The sequence below is a fragment of the Siniperca chuatsi genome, linkage group LG12 (assembly GCF_020085105.1).
Source record: "Siniperca chuatsi isolate FFG_IHB_CAS linkage group LG12, ASM2008510v1, whole genome shotgun sequence".
In the NCBI taxonomy this organism is placed as follows: domain Eukaryota; kingdom Metazoa; phylum Chordata; class Actinopteri; order Centrarchiformes; family Sinipercidae; genus Siniperca; species Siniperca chuatsi.
Genome location: NC_058053.1, coordinates 7,295,806 through 7,318,604, shown reverse-complemented (window position 1 = coordinate 7,318,604; position 22,799 = coordinate 7,295,806). Strand labels below are relative to the sequence as shown.

General features: G+C 38.0%; 1 protein-coding gene and 1 long non-coding RNA gene across 3 annotated transcripts in view; one reads left to right on the top strand and one right to left on the bottom strand.

The window, feature by feature from the left end:
* The window catches only part of pth2ra (parathyroid hormone 2 receptor a), a 57,351-nt gene that overhangs the window by 11,523 nt on the left and 23,029 nt on the right, over positions 1–22,799 (top strand). For both annotated transcript variants that reach the window (XM_044216105.1, XM_044216106.1), the window contains exons 5-9: positions 773–870; positions 5,598–5,781; positions 10,488–10,641; positions 13,528–13,588; positions 19,934–20,000. In XM_044216105.1, the coding sequence (XP_044072040.1) occupies positions 773–870; positions 5,598–5,781; positions 10,488–10,641; positions 13,528–13,588; positions 19,934–20,000 (564 nt within the window). The remainder of the gene's footprint in view (positions 1–772; positions 871–5,597; positions 5,782–10,487; positions 10,642–13,527; positions 13,589–19,933; positions 20,001–22,799) is intronic.
* On the bottom strand, positions 15,376–17,208 carry LOC122885263. The gene is made up of 2 exons (XR_006380076.1): positions 17,069–17,208; positions 15,376–16,553 (listed from the first exon to the last, which is right to left on the bottom strand). It is a non-coding gene; the product is annotated as an uncharacterized LOC122885263 (long non-coding RNA).

Sequence of the window (22,799 nt, the reverse complement as noted above, 5' to 3'; positions counted from 1 at the left end):
ATGACTGTAAAATATTTAATCAGCTGCTGATGTGTTTAACTGGCTAATCCGACATACATACATGGATAGATGTGTAAACACACAGATTGGAAGCATATTTAAGGAAGCTGTAAATCCCACAGGCAAGCTAATGTGGAGACGGACTGTGAACAATGAAAGACATGTTCTTTGAAAAATGTAATCAGATGCTCGGCAGCTGTGTGCTTCACCTTATGTGAGGACACATTGGGCAAAGTTGGTTCAAATTCAAATCTTACCACATGATTGTCTAACAAATTAACAGCTCTTGCCATCATCTAAAACAGTAGCTCCCACCTTCTTTTGCTTGTTGCCCCTTAATACAAAGCACAGTCAACTTTTGACTCCTCATCACAGGCTGCATGTCTGAGTTGTTGGCAGTTCATATGAAGAGTGATCTTGTTGTTATTTATTTAGTTATTTTTTTTACATTATTATTATTATTTACAGTATTAGCAGTAAAAACACCATTAGAGAAAAGTCTGAGGAGTTTACATAATTTAGTGTTTCTTTCCAACAGCATTAATTGACATTTTGGCCACTTGGGGGCAGCAGAACAAGCTGTAAATGCAACACTGACGAATTATTATCTTATGAAGTTGACAAATGGCAAATGTGTTGGCAAACAGGCACCTATTTACACACCTAGCAGACACAGAGCAACATTAGTATTAACTTGAAGTCGTGTTTCTTCTGCGACTGTTTCTCCATAAAGAGTGGACTAAATAGCAAATATTTCTCTCTATGTTTACAGCAAGACTTCTTTGAGCGGCTGTATGTCATGTATACCATTGGCTACGCTGTGTCCTTCAGCTCTCTGCTAGTGGCCATCTTTATCATTGGATACTTCAGGTATGAGAGGATTTTCTAATACTTAAACGATGTGCTCGCTTTATAACAAACTGCAGTCAGTGGAATAACGTGTCTGCATATTCACATCCTGCATCCAACACTTTTCAGGTTATCCAATGGGTGTTGAAAAGTTGAAAAGATTGTAATTGTCACTGTGATACCTGTGCCATGTTCCTCTTTTCGGACGGTATATTTATGTCCTGAGTGTCCTGCTGTGTGCCAATTGCATACTACATTTCTAACCATGTTCTGAGTATGTGTTGTACTGTGTTCACAATGACAACATTGCAAAATTAAGGATACCAGCACGCAAATTATTTAATTGTGGTGTTGGTGGACACTACTGTCCCACACTGCTGCATGCATTATGGAAATGAAGGATTTGCTCACAAATAATAAAAAAATAAAACCAAACTGGACAGTGCTGTAACACCACCACATATTGAAAAACAGTAAAGTAGCAATTAAGTAGTGAGTCTTTGGAAAAAAACAAACACTTTGCTTGCCATTTGCACATTTTTTCTAATTGGAAACTGGCAGTGGTTTGATTTTGCACACCTTCTGTCATTTCCTGTTTCCTGACAGTGTAGGGTTGCTATTGATATGTTATTGTAAGCAAAACATACTTTTTACGTTTTGTTAATTTCCAAGATTCTTTTTTCTGTCTCTCGCTCCTAGTGAAATAATGCAGAAATGGTAGTAAAAAACACACTTGACCGAGAAATTCAAATCTAATGGAAGAGTTCACAGAAATACTGAGCAGCAACTATGCAGCCCATTATCCCTAGGAATTACATCCACATTCCAACATTCAGTGCCAATACAGGAAATGAGAAAGTAGGTCTATGGAGTGGTTGTAGATGGGTGTGTAGCAAGTCTGACCTTCATGAATAGGAGACCAGCGTTCGAGTTCTATCACAGACCTTCAGTTAACATTCACCTTTTCATAAACGGTAACCTCGATCCTTCTCTAACCCTAACCAATTATTTTAGTTGCCTAACCCTAACCAAACTGTGACCATAGTTTATTTTCCAATACACAATTTTTTGCTAACCTTAACCAAGCTGTACTTGCAATGCCCAGATAGTATAAAAAGCAAGATTTTGAAAAAGTTGGCACCGGATGTAAAATATTGTCATTGAACATTGTTCATAGTTTAGTTTTGGTTATAGGGTTGCTGCTTGATTGAGAACTTCATGTAGTGAATGAACCAAACAATGTGATTACATCAGCAGGTTCAAACAGAGCTGATACTCAGTATACCAAATGTCTTTTTGAGATATGATGGAAACATATGACGTCTTTTTTACATTCAGACTTTTAAAAGCAAAAATTCTGTTGCTTGGTCTTAAAGCTTTCAGAAACTTGATCTAAAATATAGATCTTTTTATAAGGATGTATACATCTTACAGTATGTACAGCATTGTACGTACTGTGTATTGCATTCAAAGTTAAAAAAACTGGATAGAAATCACCACCGCTTAGGCTGGCTTTTCTTAAGTCCAAATGCTAGGATGGCAATTCTCTTACATAGCATGATGGCCATGTAAATGACAAAAATAATATTAGCTGAACACCTCAACCGAATGTTAACTTTGCTGTAAACTTAAATGAAGTGTGGTTGAGTGCACATTAGAAGTGGGACCAGCTTTATGTTACATGCGCAGAATTAATCCAACACCACAGTAATGAATGAATGATGAATCAATGAATAAATAATGGAACCATGTCCTGCATTAAAATGACCTTTGCCAAGGCTTGGAACTTGTTTAGTTACAAATTTTTGTTGCTGCTGATAGATGTGCTACATGTCTGGCATCAAGTCGAACAAAATTTTTCTCTAATTTCATGAATTGCCACTAATCCTCTATTTCATGGGTCTGTAATTCTTAATAATTTCCTTAGAATTTCCAAAGATGTTTCCTGGAAAGAACTATGTAATTTAGTGATAATCAGAGGCAGTGTCGAATTGGTACACTTCCAATTAATTAATTCCAATGAATTCCTAGTGTAATCCAGAGAGTCCTTCAGTCTGTGAACAGCAGGTCAACAGGAAAGCATACAATTCAATATATATGGAGAATAAAGTTTCCACTTTAATTGAATAATGAATTAGCATTTACATCGGTTTGAATGGAGCTTATATTTAAAGGAAATTCCTATTTCCCCTACAATTAGTACCAAATTACATAGTTCTTTTCAGGGAACTTTATATGAAATTATAAAGGAATCATTAGGAAAGCACAGACCCAAAAATGTTTACTGAAAAGCCAGCTAATATCCAAGCAACAAGTTCAGAGTTTGGATTAAAGAATAACAAAATTCTTCTGAAAAAGATTTGTGGTATGTTACCTTGAATACCTTGGATTCAGAGCTTTTGCTCTTGTGCTGCAGACAATACTCTGTATTGTCAAAGAATTTATCAATTTTTATTTATTTATTTTTAAACAATATATATATCTAAAATGTATATATTTCAGTTTTGATTAAATATTGATACTTAAAAATAAGAGCATGAATCATTGTATACAGTATACACTACAGTAACTTCTGGAGTTGTTTTTGTAAGAGTTTTACTACAGCATCAAAAAGACGAATTGGACGTGAGGGAGAGTGGCCGAGTTAGCTCCAGTTTATCATTAAGAAGTATGGATCCCAACTCTGGTTTTGACACAGAAGAGGTTGAAAATGTATATTCATACGCATATGGATCACAGCCTTATAATTAAGAGCCTGTTAGGTGTCCAAGAGACCGGGAACAGACCAGGATTCGAAGAAATATAGGAGAAACATTGAGTTGTGGTGTGACAACCAGTGGAGAACTGGACAGGTGTCCTGCTGAGTGATCGGCTAACGATAACTTGAAACATGATTTTCAGCAAAAATGAAACAGCGTTTTCTGCATAACCACAGCTGATGTAAATTGATTATGAATAATCAACATATACAACAGTTATACCTATCTTAAACAAATCCTTATGAGCATCTCCCTTGTCATGCCACAGCCCGAGCAGCAAATGCTGGCTACAGATAAGGACTGGTCAGTGTACAACAGCCCAATGTCCAGCTATGAAGAGGCTAATGGCTGTGATTTGAGATCACAAGAACCTTATTTTGAGGCAATTCCAACCTTTACTGGGCCACGCCAGTGTTGCCCATTTCTTTCAAATGCATCTCTCCCACCTTCCATGAAAAGGTAATCCATCATAGCGAACACCATATTACCGTTAATGAGTACTCCCCCGATGGGTGCTCAGTGTAAAAAGACACTGTCCACCATTTTTCACAACAAGAGTTAGGCTGCACGATGTGATTAGGAGAGATGGAAGTAGAAAGTCAAGTTTGTCAACCCAAACCCCCCAAAGTGATCAGAGCTACATGTTTAAATAGGAAGACTTCAAACAGAGCACATTTTCTGGATCAGCTGCAGTTAAAATTTCAAAGAGCCATCAAGATGCCTTATGACAAACACAGGTCTTATATCTGCTATGTGTGACTTCATAAAGCAGCTTACAAATCTTTGATTTGGGCTCTTCCTCAGCCAACATTAACCTTAGTAAACCACAGTCAACAATTAGCTTATTACAGTGCTGAGCAACTATGGGATATCCAGGATATCTAATGCAACATAATGAGATCAGTAAAAAACGAGTTTCCATGGTTTGGGCATTAATACACATTAGGAAGGCAAACATTTACAACTCGTGACACAAATATAGCTGCCACACAGTCCTCTCTACAATAATTAATTGATTCATGAGAGCCAGTTAAGAGTGAAACAACCATATAACTTGACATGCAAACCAACCATAACTGCTGAGTAAATTATCTACATAAACACTGTCATTATCTTCAACACTGAAGATGACATCGTCACTCATTGAACAGGAGGTTTTTCACAGTAATTATAAGCAGCAACAACAATAACACTAATACTAATCCGAATGAAAATATATTTATACATCTGGATCAGGGAAGCACCAACAACTGTTAACCAGAGTTACAATTTCTGATACTTCTCAAGTCACTGAGAACAACAAAACACACTGTTGAGATGTATGTAGAAGTGCTGTGTTGGCTACTATCACAAAATTCTGCAAGGACGGCAATGTGTCACTGCCAGAGCCCAATGATGTGGCTCCCAGACCCTTATATCTATGATGAAGTGGGTTGCAAAGTCCCTGACAGCGTCAGAGAGTCAGTGAAAGCAGTGTAAGTGCAGAAAAGTAACTGAAAAAACAACCGTGTTTGAGGCCCTGACATCTAAATCTCTGTCATGGTGCTTTGTAAGCTGGTGATTTGCAGGACAGGCTTGTGCTGCATCGACAGTTTCACCTGTCTTACAGAAACAGACAAGGTCACTGAGGACTCACCTACCTCCTGTTGGAGCAAAGGTGGACCTACAGTTTATGTTGTTGTTGTTGTTGTTGTTGTTGTACAAAACTGGTGTCAGCAGTGTTAGTCAGTGCTCATCTCATCAAGACGAACCGACGAAAGGCATTTATTTTTTTCCTTTCATCTCTACTCAGCTGATGTTTTTATTCCCTAACAACAAACGCATCACTTTTTCACCTTCAGGTCAACCTGAGGTTAAATAAATGTGATTTATGTGAGTTGAACTCCTTCTTTGTAGCCCTCACACAAATGTATTAGTGGTTTGGATTGCATTTTAGTGTGCTATTAATAATTAATTTATAACAGTGAATACTATTTGTTTTCATGGCAGGCGTCTTCACTGCACCAGAAACTACATCCACATGCACCTGTTTGTTTCCTTCATGTTACGAGCAGTCAGCATTTTTGTGAAGGACAAAGTCGTCCATTCCAGCGCTGGATTGCAGGACTTTGATTCTGCCCTGTTGGACAACTTAAAAACAGTTAACATGACACCACTGGACAAGTCTCAGTATGTAAGTACCAGTTCTACTTGTTGTAATCTTTTTTCTTACTGCCAGTGCCAACAACTATACCTTTGGCTATAAGACCTGATTTAAGTGTTAGTTAAAAGTTAAAAGTGTTAAAAGTTATTTGAGTGCTTGGGCCATAGAAATTCTCCCAAATAGCGTATCAGGTTAATGATAAATATATTCATATAATGACTGTGTCCGTTATTTACACATTTGTTTTTTTCACTGGTGTACTTTAAGTCATATGCTGCATTTATCAGTGACTGATGACCACCTGAACACAAATACCTGGTAAAAACAACATGGTCACGTGATATTTGCAGACTTAACATGTTGATGAGGATTGATGAATGTTCCATAAAACAAGTGAAAGGTGCACAATGGATTGTTAGACATTGAGATCCATGCACCAGTTGTGCAATTCAAATTCCGGCAAAAGAAGGATGCATTTCAAGGGCCCTTTTGACCTGCGATAGGCCTTATAAACCTGTTACCATTTATAGGTCTAGAAATACAGACTGTGGAGGAATCAGCCTCTGAATTGGGATGCAGAGAGAATTCTTTACTGAAAAGACTAACTTTGGAAGATACCTACTTGATTTGTCTAACACAGTCATATTTTTGCTGCAGCTGAACTTTGGTATGTATTTCTACGCAGAACGAGGCCTGTGGATTTTGTTCCCTATCTTTTACATTAGAAAAAGGTTTAGGAACTCAAATGAATTGATCTAATCAAATTCTTTTTACTACTTAATAATTGTGTGTTGTGTGGGTGGTGGGCTGTGGTAAGTCAAAAGTCCAGGGTTGTTTTTTATTTCCAGTCCGTGGCTACATTTCATAGCCAATAAGAACTGTGACTAATTCCTTGTTTTATTCTAGGGGTGGACAAGTTTTAAATCAATTTATAGGAAATATCACCCTGTTCAGCAAGATGCTTGCAGTATCACAAGCAAATTTACATACTGGTAACTATTGCCCAATTTAAACACTTAACTCTAGTGCAATTAAAGCTCACAAACATGTCTGCATATGGGCTTTACAGTGCTACAGATCACATTTAGGTAGGCTGTGTAATGTTATTACAAGGACAATTTAGCAACCTGACTATCAGTCACCCATGGGCTTGGACCCTGTTGACAGTCAATGTACATGTATTTATGTTCTCATTGATTCCACTTGCTTGTTGATAGCCCTTTTTCAATGAAGCTTCCTTTTCTCTAAACGAGTCTGGAGTACTGTAAGCACTGACCTTATATACTCACGATTACAGTATAATCATTAAACCCTGACTATACTCTGCGAGTTGGAATTTCAATGCAATTACACCAGTGGTATAATTATCCCTGTAAACACAGGGATAATTTGATGATTGTATTCATAAAATGGCACGTATTGGTATGCTAAGTATTTCAGAAAGAGAGTCCAACTAATTAGATGAATATCCAATTGAAAATAACTATTTATGTTCAGTGCTGATCATCAGTAACATTCTTGTGAAACAACTTTCATGGCCAAACATGAGCCTGGCCTTCAGTTTGCTGTGGCTGAAGCATCTTTGGCCAAATAAACTGTGAGGTTTGCATGATAAACAGATACCCTAATGCTGGATCCAGGGCTCTGTCCTTCAGCCGGTTGAGTCAGTCCCACCCACATGTCATTTTCATACTCACATCCAGCAGTGTGCATGTGTATCCCGTTGTCCAGTTTTAGAAAATTGAGTAAAGTGAATGACAGTTGTCGGAAAAGAGACAACTTGCAAGAAGGGGAGTTAACAGGAGACATCCCCCCCCGCTTCTGAACCATGTCATTAAAAACAGTCTAATCAGTTTTTGTTTTCCTGCAGGCATCCTCCTCGTTTCTGATGCTGTTGTCAGCTGTGTGAAATTAAATGAATGTTCTTTATTTTCTTTTTCTGTCTTTTCTAAAAAAATCTGTTGTTTGTCAACAACTAGTTGCCTCTAAACATTGTGCATGTGAGACAAGGCTGCCAAAGTGCCTCAAGATAATACAAATGTTTGTTTTTGTTTTTCTTTTGTAAGGAATGCTTTCTCTAATTTAAACCAAGCGATCAAAGGAATATGCCTGTGCCATGATGCACTAACACATAAAGATCTAAAGATGCCTGGGGTGTGTAAAGTAGCATCTACTGGCTTGGCATCTCCAGGGTTGTGTAAGGAGAGTGAAAAGAAAAGTCACCGTAAAACTGTGACTGCTTCGCAGCAAAAACAGTTTCATCATTAAAACTTTACAGGCAACAGTTTCGTTTTGACAGTCCACCTCCACAACAAATTTCCCACTGAAAATAACATGTATATTTTCAGTATGATTTCTTCTAAAATGTTGTCCTTTTGTTTTATTTCATTAAATAACTAATTTCATCAGTGACTCAGTCATGAGACAGGGAATAGCACTCCCATTCAGGGCAACAAGTTCATGTTTTTTTGTTGCACTCAGTTAAATTGAAGTCACTCTCACAATAATACCACATTGCATTTGACCTTTTCATTTTAGTTTATCTAATTTTTTTTATGAATTGAGAGGATCAGAATGTTGCTTTTGAATGATTATCATTTTAGTTGAGCTCAGAGAGAAATCTTGGAAATTCTAATTGGCATCAAAGGTCAGGATTGCTTGTTTTGTTCAGATGATTTGAGTCTAATAATAAAGGTTACCAGTAAGTTTGCAAACCTGAAAGAGTGAAAGCGATTATTTTGATTTGCACTGAACCATGTAGTTTAATCCTCTCCCGTAGAAATCTTTCTTAAGATGGCACTAAAATAAGTGAAAGATTTAAATCAAGTGAGATGAGTATGCGCAAGTAAAACATTCATTTCACATTATCCCTTGGTGATAAATATATATTTAGATATTCACAATTATTCATCATTTTAAGGGATTTGTTCTGGTGTGTTTTTGAACTAATATGTTAAGTGAGCATGTGCAGTCAGCATGGTGTTTCTACATGTTACCAGCTCCAAGTGTTTGTCAGCTTGCATTCACCATGTGCAGAGAGTATTTTATTATTCTCACAAGTGCATGTGCTACATAGTTAAAACCCACATCCCCAATGCATTTGTTCTGTGCCTCTGGAAATCAATATACTTGGTTTTCAAGGTGTATGTTTACTTACTTATTTACTTATTATACCACATGTGTTTTAAGACATATAAAAATACATATAATACTAATTTTTGTCTGATATGTTTTTTTTGACAAAGAGAATTCAATTTCCTGGTTAAAAATTCTCAAAATAACATCTGCTCCTTCTCTGTCATAAAAAAGACTCTATGAATATGTAAATATTGCTCATTGCAAAAGTTTACAGAATTCTGCGTGTGTGTGTTAAACAGAGATTTCAGGTGAATATGGAGAAACTTTCCCCCTTCAGCAGATGAGTGTGTCTTCTAGTGTCAAACTCTGCACATACATCAGTCTGCACAGTGACAGTAAAACATCCAAGTAAAGTAACAATAAGCAAAACACATTTTTGAGTGGAGGGGGGCTTTAACAATCTGGATCCAGTATATTGGGGTGGATGGCGGAGTAAAGTGGTACATGTGAGTTTGGGGAATGCACACGGGTTGGTTCTATAATTCATAAAAACATAATGGGCTTACACTGTCTGTAACCTTGACTGGGGGAAGTGTAAAATGTGACTAAATACTCCTCATATTGGTCAGGATTAGCTGTGGATGACGCAAGTATCATTTGTTCCATAGTGCTGTTTTTTCTTTTTCTCTCATTACCAACACCACTGCTGAGATGTAAAACTGCCTCATTACAATGTGACTAGCATTTAATGTGTGGTGCTCAAATCATCCAAACATGTAACTACTTGTGAATAATACAAATTCACTTATCTTATTATATGATAGTTTCAATTAAAAATATCATACAGTATATTCTCAGTCCGTGTGTCTTATTGAGTGTCTACAGATAAAGGGAGAGAGATTTGTATGCCAGTGGTCTGTCACGGGTGGTGATGCACTCGTCAAAGCTGAAGATCGTAGGCATAATATTCACAACACACCTACATCAGGATCCACACATTGAGTGTGGCGGAGCAATCAATGCACAAGGACTCTGTTCCAACCCGACTAAACACATACCACTGTAGCGCTGTAAGCCAGTTGCCCCAGTTTACCTGCTGGAAACTGACTGTGAATCTAGTAGACACAGGGCTTGTGTTTTTGCCTGTACATGTCATTATCATTTACCTGCAAGCACGCTGCATTAAATTTTATTGTTTTGGTGGTTCTCTGCTCAACTCACCTCATCAACTGCACACATATACTGTACAAGACATCATTGAATCATATTTGTTTAGCCTTAGGGGCTTCACTGCATGCTTAGCTACAAATTTAATTTCTAAAATGAGATCTTTTTAATTATAGTGATAAAAAACGCAGTTGTCAGAATGTGTGGGCCAAAAGTGGGTGTCTGCACTTAAATTAGAGTAGATTTAATGTTTTTTTTAATTAAAATTAACTTTGTATTTACAGTTTCATTGCTGTGTATTTTTCCTCCGTGTTGTGCAAATTTACATAGCAAGGTGCTTCAAAATGTAATCAAATCATCTACTCTCTTAGAGGCACCTGTGGTGTAAGAATAGTTTGTCTGAAGTAATCACAATAATGTGTCAACACACAGGCATGCAAATAAGCAGGTACAAATAGGACGTGATGAAAGTGTTAATGTTTTCTTATCAGATTGGCTGCAAGGTGACGGTGCTGCTCTTCATCTATTTTTTGGCCACCAACTACTACTGGATCCTGGTAGAAGGCCTCTACCTCCACAGTCTCATCTTCATGGCCTTCCGATCGGACTCCAAGTACCTCTGGGGCTTCACGCTCATCGGATGGGGTAGGCAGAAGAAATACACTTCACACCTACAACATAGTGCAGCATGACTAAAGCATCCGTTCTAAACAATCCTACAATTACATCAGCAAAAATGTAGCTGCTGCTGAAAGCTTTAGTTAATACAGAGCTCAAACTTACAGTACAGCCACACTTGCCATGTCTGCTTATGATTAAATATACAGACAATACAATGCATTAATATATTCTATACAATGCATATTCTTATATAATTGCCCTATGGTCATTAATATTGTCTGGTAATGTCTGGTGCACAGGAGAAATTAAAGATATTTCCTGGAGATCAGTTTTATAACTCAAACAGAACAAATATCATTATCTTTTTTGAATTTGGCTGCTTTGGTTTGGTGTGATTATATCCCAACAGTTACAGTATCATTAAGTGTTGTATACTGTACTGTATTTAGATTTGTGAAAATCCATTATGCTTTGAATGACAACCGACCAAAAAGAAAAAAAATAAACAATGGAGATGTCTTTCCATCATGAAACTGTCCTCTGTAAACTAATAGTATGAGTTGCAGCATTGGTATGGTCTAATATAAAAACTATTCATCTATTCTTGACTTGCATTCTGATTTAGTTTTTTGGACTATATGCTGAAGACCAGTGGGGTTGAATTTACCTACAAAGGGAACACAGATACAGAACTGATGTGAGTTGTGATTGTGAGTCAGTCAGTAGTTGCTTTATGCATACGAGCACCCATAAAACCAATAGTAATCTTTAACACAAGCTAGCAGATTACAGCTTTTTAGCTTGCTAATTGATGTTGTGTTTTGAATGGTCATAAATGCAGAATAGAAAGAGAGAAATATGGTTATGGGGTTTCTGGTGAAGTTTTGGAGAATGTTTTTTTAAAGGGGCCCTATGGAGTTTTCTTGTCAACGGTGTTTCTTTTTACATCCAGTGTTCCTCACCAAAAAACAATGCTATAACTGGGCAGCCAAATCCAGTCCTCTGACTAGCTGGTAAAATGGATGAAAATATTAGTTCCATCAGTAGCTACCATCAAGCTCATTGAATAAATATAACCACTTGCTGTTCCAGTGCTGTGCTTAGTGCTTACCATAAGATTATGGTTACATCCCTGCACTTTCCTCTACTCTCACACTACCATAATGCTCTCTCAGCCTCTGTTTCTCTCTCTTTTCTTCATTTTCTCCTTCGTTTTAGCAACAGATAAGATACAGCATTGTGTATCTGACCAAATGTATATGGAAAGATAGGGGAACACTTATCATCCAGTTAAAGTTCCATTGATTAATCATGTTGACTGTAATGAAGCTGCCATATTTAAATGGCGTTCTTAGGGGGATGGTAAAGGGAAGGGACATTTCTTCTGAGAGAAGTTGGTCTTACACAACCACAATCACAATATTGTGCACTCACTTCTTTTTAAGATTGTAGATGTATTCAGGAGGCCACATAAGTCATTTTAGATGCAATAAGTCATTTTAGGTTTTAGACGCACCTGTTGATTCAGAGGGTTGGTTAGTCTTGCAACAGATGATTTTAAAGAAGAACAATTCTGTCACTTTTTGGTTCTGAATTGTAAATATGAAGTCTCTCTTAATAGTTGTGGTGGAGGGCCTTGACTCTTACAAATGTAACATTTCTACACATTTCTACATTGTGCCCTCCAAGAGATTGTATTAAATCTTTGCTGGTGCTATTCTTTTTATAATACCATTTGAATGTTTATTCCTAAAGTTGACCAAGGGTACCATATGCTTTTGCTTTTTAAAAGTAGATAAGCAAATAAGTAGAGTAGCGCTCCGGTCATGACATCACCATCCCTATAAATGTTGCAAAGCATGTTAATCTGGAAAAAACAGAACACAGACAAAGTTCCTTAAAAGTTAAAATGGCTTTATTCACAACTCCAGTAAGTGAAGTGTCTTGAGAGCAGACTCGAAGTTTCACAACGGGGCCAGACAGGCAGACAGACTAGGACTACAGACTGAGGCGAAAGGGCAGCAGGTGACTCAGCGGCAGGAGTGAGACAATAAATGCAGAGCGCACCGATCGCTCACTGTCTTTCTATTGCAACTCTGTTACTACAGGGGACAAATCATGTGAACTTTAAATTCCCTAGGTGAAGTCTCAACTCACTGGACGAGACACAGACTGTTTTGTGTTTGCTGAACACATTTTGGATTTTTTGGATTGTTTTTTGATCCTGAGATTGTTATATTCCACATAAAAATCCTTTGCCTGCAGAGCCACTCTCTTCCCACCAAAAGTCGACTGCTGTTTCCCCCCCACTGCCTTAAGCTGTGTTTATACTTGCGCAAGACACTGTTCATGGGCCTCCGCAAAGCTGTGAGCATGCACAGAGGCGTTTATGCTCAGCGCATTGTTCGTTGCAGTATTCTCCGACATGCCAGGGGGGCGTACAAACAAAATATCCTGTGAATAAGCAAGATGTCAATGAGTGTTTACCGGAAGAATGTCATTATCCAAGATGGCGATCCCTCATAGTTTTCTCACAGAAAGGTGGTAGATGTGTTTTTTTTATCCAAAGTAATAGCTCTAGGGAGGGCCTTGTTCTTTTAAAAAGTGAAACATTAGTTTTAGCCTCTCTCCCCACCCCCCCACTCATTTTCATACAGTCCCTAAGGGAGTTAATGCTCATCCAGAGTCTGGTTCTTTGACAGACGCTGCCCATAAAAGTGAGTCGTGTGACTTAAAAGGGTGTAGCCATTAACTTGGGATGCTTAATTACCTCATATCGCTACTTCCTTAATATCATGTATAGGAAATGAAATGGGAATGTGAAGTGTGACCAAGACTGTGAATCGGGTAAACAAAGTATGTGACATCATCAGGACACCATAGCTCATTGTTTGTTTTATATAATTTCAGGTGTTCCAGCTGTTTTTGTGGCAGTATGGGCGATTGTCAGGGCAACGCTAGCAGATGCAAGGTGAGAGAGCAAATCACACTGTCTAAATGCAGGTCTTCTTTTATACCAAAAACTTTTCATTTTTTCAAAGGTCATCAAGTCTAAAGGATAAGCTTGAATATAAACATGAAAATATGCTTAATTGTGGTGACATTTGAGTCATCAGTGAAATCCAATTAAATATGCATGATTTCATTTGCAAAATAATTCTGAAGAAATGTTTCTTAGAGGAGCTTCTCATTTATAAATTGTCATGTCAGGTACACTTTATGGCCAAAACTATCTGGAAATCTAAAAAAGCATGTGGACACCAAACACTACACCCACATGTGATTATTAAAAATCTCATTCCAAAACCATGGACATTAATCTGCTGCTACAACAGCCTCCGCTCTTGTGGGAAGGCTTCCTACATGATTTTGGAACCTGGCTGCAGGGATTTGCTCTCATTCCCATAGTGAGGTCGGCCACAATGCGGCCTGGCTCGCAGTCAGCTTTCTCAAAAGGCCAGTCACGTTCTTCCACACCAAACTCAGAAAACCATTTCTTTTTGGACCTCACTTTTTGCATGGTGGTATTGTCATGCTGAAAACAGGAAAGGATGTTCCCCAAACTGTTATCCTATTGTTTATAATATCATTGTATGCTGTAGCATACAATGTAGCATTTCCCTTAATTGGAACTAAGGGGCTTCGACCAAACCATGAAAAGCAGCCCCAGACCAATGTACACAAAAGTATGTACATATACATACTTTCGGCCATAAAGTGTATTTCAGAAACACAAAAGGTAAAATTATATCTGCAGTCCAGGATTTGTACAGGACACCAGCAATCTACTATAGTTGAATTTGTACTATTACAAAGGTCCACCTCCATTATCCATTTGCAGTAAAATCATCAGAGGTTTTGACTGTTGACTGCTGATTTTCATAAATTCTGATGTATTTCCTGCCAAATATGACCCTCTGTCTCTCAGTAGCCGCTGATAACATTTATTATTTGGTTCACTCCTGCCTGTTAATGTTACGTTTTTCCAAAAGGCTGGACTCAATTGCAGGACTCAGACAAAAGGGATGGGTGTAAAAATGGATTTATTAAATAATGAGGAAAAAGGGGTGAGCGATGTAGCCAGGGTTTTGAATCTAGAGCAGGCAGAATGGCAGTGGAAGTAGTGGCGGTGAAGATGGCGTAGCGGAGAGGAACGTGGCTGGCAGACAAGCAGAAGCAAATGAAGGGCAGGCAGGTAAGTAGGACCTTAAGGCATACGAACACAGGTTAGCAGAATGCAGACAGACACAGAGCAAAACAGACAGAATAGTTTGCATAAGCAAGAGTTGGCCGACTAGCAGCTACCACAGAAGTTGAAACAACAATCTGGTGATGAGTGGATGAAGAGCCGGAGTAGATATACTGCAGTTGATGAGCTGATGAGGCAGGTGTGTTGGCTGAGCGGAGTGATTGGAGGATGAACATCAGGTGAGTGAGAGCAGTGGAGCTGAGAGCCAGTGGAGGTAGAGCCAAGGACACACACACACACACACACACACACACAATGCCCACCCCCACAGGCATTCTCTTTCTAAGCTTGAAAGTCCCTTCAGACAGGCCATCAGTCTGGAGGGACAGGCCACAGACTAAAAATTATATTTTTAATCGGTGTTAGCAGCTGATATTGTAGTTTCATTTAATTTCCATTTTGTGACTTATGCTACAGTAAGTGCAGTGCCGCTGCTAGCCATTTTGGTGCCCTAAGCATAATTCCTTTATGATGCCCTCCACCCCGACCCCGAGAAAAAAAAAAGTTTGTTTTTGCCAGTTTAACTTTTTATTACCAAACATAACTCAATACCAATAACACACAATAGCAGCATCACAGTATAAAACTTAAGAACACTAAAAAGAGAAAGTAAAATCTTCACAGCTTTGCTGACTTTGTAAACAGTAAACAGAATAGCAAAATAAAAAAATAATCCAGACTTTTTTTTTTGCCAATTCAATGTCACTTTGAATAAATAAAATAAAATAATCATCAATAAGTACAAACAAGAATAGTCAGTCTTCTTAAATAAAACAAAGATTTAGAGGACTAAAAGTCACAACTTTAATTACTTTGTAAACACAGTAGGCTATGTAGAACAGCTAAAAACACACATTCAAGTAAAGGGCAAAATCTTCTTAGACCAATTGTTGTCAAAATAAACCAAAGACATACATTTTGACGGAGCCATAATGCTATTCTGTATGGATCAAGCATTTCCACCAGTTTTGGGAGGCTCTATAGAACCACACGTCTGCATTTCCTCGCTGCAAAATCACTTATTAGGTCATCATATGACAGCTTCTGAGCCACTTCACCATTGATGCTGATGAAAGCAAGACCACTTAGACGTTCCTGCCCCATTGTTGAACGCAAGTATGTTTTAATGAGCTTTAGTTTTGAAAAACTTCGCTCAGCAGAGGCAACTGTAACAGGGAGAGTTAATGCAACTCTAAGAGCAACCCAGAGATTTGGATACACCTCTTGAAGGCTATTCTCATGGAGAAATGTGAGCAACTCCAAGGCAGTTGTCTGTGGGGACAGTTGAGGAAGGTTGATGATTTCCTGAACCATCTCAAGTCCATCAATATCAGAATTTCCTTCCTCAGTCAGTGTCTTCTGCACTTCAATGCATTTTTTTTGTAAGTCCTCCTTGGACATTCCGTGCACTCTGCTGAAATCGAGCAGCACTCCAAATTTGTCTCTGACCTGGGTCATGGTCTCAAAACGCTCCTGCAGTGACATCAAAGCTGAGTCCACAACACTATTGAAAAATGTTACCTCAAGCCTTTTGAGGGCATCACTGAAGGGCTCGTCAGCAGTCTCATATGCAAACTGCCTTTTTGTGTTCCTGAGCCTTTTCTCCTTGAGCTCTGGCTCTATGTTCATGGCCTCACAAAGCTCCTTGGCAGATGACACTGCCTCAGCAAATCCAGAGTGCCTGTATCTGGAGAGGGAGGTTTTGGCATTGTCAATGAGCCTGACAGCAATGTCAAGCTGCATTGAACTAGTCTGCAGAAGCTTGTTTACTTGGTTAGTGGTCGTAAGAATTTCACACCAGACAACAGAACAGATCAGAAATCTTAAAGATGCCACCTCTTCTGCCAGGGCTTGAGCCTCTATTTTTGCGACTGAGTCATTAACAGTTTGCCTAGCCTCGATGAGCGCATTTCTGATTTCTTCATCACGTCAAAATAAACCATAAACTACTGCTCAATATCTAAAGAAAGATAGTAAAAAAAAAAAAAGTAACAGCTAGCTGGCGTCAGGTCAGTTATTTTTAAAATAGGTAATGTTTAACAGTAAAATCTCAATTTAGCTTGCACCGAAGTTGTAAGTTATAATAACATAGTTTGCTAATGCGAACATTAACGTCAGCAAGTTCGAGGCGTATTACGATTAGCAGCAGCACGCACATGCAGCACATTTCCCGTATTTATGAATGATTAAACATGGACTTACCTGAAAGTGATGCACGGGCATCATCTCAAAGTTTCTTCTTCTTTCGTTTCTCAGCACCCGATTCCTGCTGTCTTTTCGGAGCCATGCTCAAATCTGTCAAACTGCGTCAGGCAGGCGCCCGCGCAAACAACCGGAACGGACCATCCGGCACGGGGGGACGGGGACGGGGGGACGGGGGGACTAGACTAGAGCAATTATTAAATATCTTTCTTGTTCCCCCGTTTTTGTTACATATACATGGCTAAAATGTGCCTAATATTTCTATAGGCTAATGAAATAATACCGGCATTTAAAAATCATTCATTAGGCTATTTTTGGTGCCCCCTCAGCACTTGGTGCCCTAGCACAGTGCGTGATGCGCGTGGTGGGAGCGGCGGCGCTGAGTACGTGGCTGTGCCCTGGTGATGGATCTTCTCAGTGGCTGTCACAGAGAAGTAGTGGTCATTATAGGTTTGTAAGCTTGGTTTAGCACAATGAGTTGACATGAGTTGAGTTTACTTTATCTTTTGTAGTAATAGTAATATTAGGACCTTACTTTGGTAAGCGCATAGTGCAAACAGAACAGATAGGACAACTTTGAACCTACATAGCATTCCAATAAAGCCCACATAAAATAGATAAAAATACCATTAAAAAATGCAGAGAAGACATTAGTGACAGTGAAAACATTTCACACATAGTGCCGAAGGGTTACCAACAGTCTCAACAGCCTCAGGGAACAAGCTATTTTTGAACTACTCAGATTTAAAACAAATTTGTCCATACAATCTTCAAGGTAACATTTTCTTCAAAGAGGGGAGATGCTGGATGAGAATCATCCCTATCAATATTCGGAGCCTTTTGGTGCAGCTGAACTTTCTAAATTGAATAAAAAGATGAGAGGCCAGAAATTTTATTTTCTCTTGTATTTAGGTTACCACACCAAACTTTAGTACAGAAAGGCAACACACTTTTGATGATGTGTAAAACTAAACCACAGGTTCCCATGAAACTCCAAATTACACTGACTATGTATGTCAACACTATCACCTTACAGCAGGAGGGTTGTGGCTTAGAACCCTATTTTGGTTCTAAATTGCCCATTGTGACTTTGTGTAGAGACCCTGTGACCAGTCCAGGGTGTTTCCTCTCAATGGGCAGATATAGAAAAGTTTCCAAAGTCCTGGAGATTAATTCAATTACTTTGTATTCTGTTCAGACTTTTTACCCTGGGTGAAAGGAAGTGGTGACCTAATTCTTTATAGTTAAGGCAATATGAAAATTTACAAGTAGTAGTATTAGTAGTTATATTTTTTAAGCCATATTATTTACTTGGTGCTTAGGAGCATGTCCTCGTGTCTGCAGCTTTGTTTGTGTGCAAACAAACCACCACAGGGCTTAGGGGAATTATGGTATTTGCTCCCTAAACAACAGTGAGAGCCCTGCATGAGAGAAATAGTGTGCTGCTGTTCTCCAGGCAGTACAGCAGGGGTCAATTTACACCTGCAAAATAGAGGCACAGCTGACTTACAGTCAGTCAGCTTTGCACTGTAGGGAATGAATGGATTACACATTTAGTTTAGTGTTTCAATACAAAAATCATATCAAATATATGATACAAGGTTTCCTTTGAAGTTTTCAATTTACAAAAACAAATCCAAACTTGCAAATGTGATGGTTCATATATGGAGAGAATGCCAGGAACAAACTACTTCACATTTTTCAGTGTGACATACCGATAAAATAGTCCCCTGACTGTTAGTTTCACCTTTAACTAATATTAGTATATGTGGCATAAAATTACATAATGTACTGTATAAGATCATTTAAGCCACATAAAAGTAAAAGAGAAAATAAGAGAAAAAGGTAGACAATTTCCCTCTACTACAAGGAAAAACAGTCCATTAAAAAGGAAATGAGTGTCATAAAATGGCAGTTTGGAAAGTGAAATTGAAAACCTGAAATACAAAATGTAAACATACAGTATGAGAATTACATTTAGAATGGAAATTGAAAGTGAAAAAAGATGGAACATCTATAATGACAAAAATATGAAATGATCAACAAAAAAGGTAACGGGTTGAAAATGTAGTAACACCACAAATTGAAAATGTCAGAGGAAAAGGAAAAAGAATCATCTTCACAAAACTGAAAATGGATATTAAGCAGCAAAACATACAGTATATTAGATTTATGCTCTTCTTTGTTGTTATTTACTTCTTTCCTTTTGCATTTGCCATTTAGCATTTGGCTTTTTAAACAGTATGTAAATAAGGTCACCCTCCTGCTGTTTTTCAGTAGTTTTTTTTGTCGTCCATCTTTAATTTCCCTTTATTTCATCTGTTTTCCATTTCACCTTTTCTGCTATTCTTGGTGTCTTCTCTGAGACCCCTTCTCTGATTCTTTTGACAAAAGTATGTGACAATTTGAATCATTTCTAACTAAAATGTAACTCTAACCTCCCTTTTTCTTTTTCACACTGATCTTAGGTTACACTTTTCTTGGATAGTCCGCCTACAGATAGTTTTTGAGTATTTGTAACATTTCAACAGCTGATTAGTTGAGATTCAACAATTCAGCTGTTTCACAAATAAAGGTTTGGTTAGGTTTAGGCACAAAAACCGTTCATGAATTGTCACATATACTTTATTTATAATCTGATAAGCATCTATGGACAACAGCAAAAAAGTTGAAATGTTACAAAGTCTTTATAACCTATCTGTACACGGACTATACAAGTAAAGTGTTAACGAACTTACTACTATTTACTACTCAGTCTGGTGACATACCGGAGGTGCTGATAAAGACAACCTTCTTCTTTGTTGTGCTCCTTATTTTTCATCCTCTCCTCTCCTTTCCTCTCCTTTGTATTTGTGTCAACTGCAGGTGTTGGGAGTTAAGTGCTGGTAACATCAAGTGGATCTACCAGGTTCCTATCCTAACAGCTATTGGGGTAAGAGTGTGAAAAACAGAGTTTGCTTTTGTGTGCAGTGTGAATGTACTGTAGCTTGAGAAGTTGCTGAGACATTTGCAACTCTTATTGATGGCTGAAGTAAGAATGAACTCCTTTTGAACAGGGACAGCCATGCCAATTTGGGGGACTTTTGTGTTTCTGTCTGAGTTAAATTATAAATCCAGATATAATAGTTTTCTAAGCTTGTGACAGCACACATCACACCCTTTTTCACTCAAGATTTTGTTACAGTAGGTGAAAGCCAAGTTAAGGAAAGGGAGCTGAAGATGCCTGCTGTGATAATAATGTTCAGAATTTATAGAATTATTTTAATTGTGTACAGTAGCTGAGTCATTTTATTCTCCTTTCTATTACTGGGCAGTTGGCAGTTTCATGATTTGTTCTAGTGTCTGTAGCAGATTAAAGGTTTAAATGCATGAAACTGAAAGTATCGAATGACCTTAATTTTGGTAAGATGAAGGAGTGGGTTTACACTCACTTTTAGCTATCAAAATATAATCAGTGTTCATATTAAATAACAGTGTTTAACTCAGTAAATTCATTTTAATACGGGGCACCACTCCTTGACAAGGAGAAATTAATTAATAAATTACTCAATAATCAATTTAATTAACAATCAATTTAGTCTTGATCTGAAGTTACTACAGAGTTCTTGTCATCTTTAAGAATTGTTGGATATCTGCATTTTTCCAATTTTGCCTTTGGTCCCTTTGCAGGTCAGTTGAGGCCTGCAGGGCTTCAGGATTCAGTCTGGCGTTGTCACATTTCACACAAGTCTCCCATGTTAAAGCTTTGTCTTATCAGTTGTTGGAAGGCACCACACACTTTTTGAATAAAACGGAATTTTGTCCACTTGTAACCTAAGTAATTAACAGACAGTGTTAATTAAATATTATACATAGTAGGCCTAATATGTTATGACATCTGCTATTACGACGACAGACCATATATAGGTTATACACACATATCTGTAACAGTAAATTAAATAGTAAAATAAAATCACACCAACATATAAAAGATAAAATATATTTCAGCAATCTTTTTATCTCAGGAACGTGTTTTATCTGTCTGTTTGTCTCTCTTCTCAGGGGATGAGAGGAAGAGGGGGGTCAGCAGACACACACACACACGTGCTCTGAGGGCTGCGGGATTCAGCCTTTCACTTACATTTTCTCTTATTGCCAGCCAGCCATGATAAATTAATTGGCGTGTAGATACATATTCACATTTCCTGCTTCATTAGCTATTCCCCACATCATAATAGGCAAATATGTAACATCCAGTAATCTTAGGCATGTTCAATTAATTAATATTAAGGTTAAGACAACAAGAGATCAGTTGAAAATATTCTTGGCAATATTTCATTAGAGTGGCAAGGACTCTACTGAAACTGTATCCCATATTATCACATGTGCTGTTAAATTATTATGGATGTCCTGAAAGAATAGTTTTGTTAATGCAGAAAATGGTAATCCATCCTTTCTATGACATCATATTAATTTCTTTACATAAAGAATAATTCTTGTTGACAGGGTCTAGTGGCATCAGCATGACATCTTCAAGTTCCACTCTTCTTACATTGTTACTCAATGTAACACATTGATTAATACATATGATTCTGCATGGCAAGGTCACTTTCTCTATTCCTTCAGTCTCAAGGTTTGATGAGTCCTGGTTTTCACTTGATGAAGACCGGAGATCATGAGATGTTTCTTAAGAAGAGGGTGGTGTCAGGTTGTGTTATACACGATCATGGAGTGGAAGTTATAATTTACTAGATTGGCTGAGATTGGTCATGCTTGTGAGTTTTTGCAGGCCACCGTAAATCAAGAAATTGCCATTCAACCTTCCATTAGTGACCTGAGTCTGGCAAAGGACATGGGACAGAGGAGGTTGCTGGGGAAGGCTTATCAGTCTCTGGACACGCCTGGTTTATGACTTAGAAGCCAGCTTTCAGAAAAAGTATTTTCATTAATAAAGATCCAAAATGTTTATCAAGATTGGGGTTTATTCATGCTACATGTCCAACAGATTTTTCCACACTTGTTGTATGATTACAAACTGCTTCCTGCCTGTTGACCTCATTGTTTGCACTCAACCTACTATACTGAAGCCTCATGGAGGTGTGGTGAAACATCTTCAAAACTAAAACGTGTAGATGTATGATTTGATCGTACCCAAATTACAACCCAGTTTGTTATTTTAATGTCTACAAAAGCAAACCCAAGCTCTGAACCTTTGGTCTTTGTCACCATGTTTGCATGGTTACTCATACTGATGAAGCTTGATTATATTTTATATTGCCCTTTAATGTGGCTGGGTATCAAACTTTAGTACTTTCTGAGTACCAACCACAATGTGTCCGCAAGTGTCGAGTATCCTCCAAGTAATGGCAAGCTAAAAAAGATACTGTACTGGACGTGTTGTATGTATTTTTAAGAACCAATTACTGAATAATCAACACCTGCACCAGAACAGGGCATAGCCAACTAAAGCAAAAACCATTTGAGCACAATTAACCCTAAGACAGAAAGTAACCTCAAAATTGAAGTGCATCTTTTTAATGATCTCCAGATTATTCTAAAAAGGAAGGAGCAGCACAAATAAGAAGTGCTGAGATACATTAACAAAAAAACTGAAAGGAGCAGGAAGAACAAATCATTAAAAAAGCTGAATCTGACCCTCCTGTCTGTTACAGGGATAAATTATGCAGACATGGTACTAAAAATGAAAAGATTTTTTTCCCTTCTACTAAACATTCATACATGTACACTATAG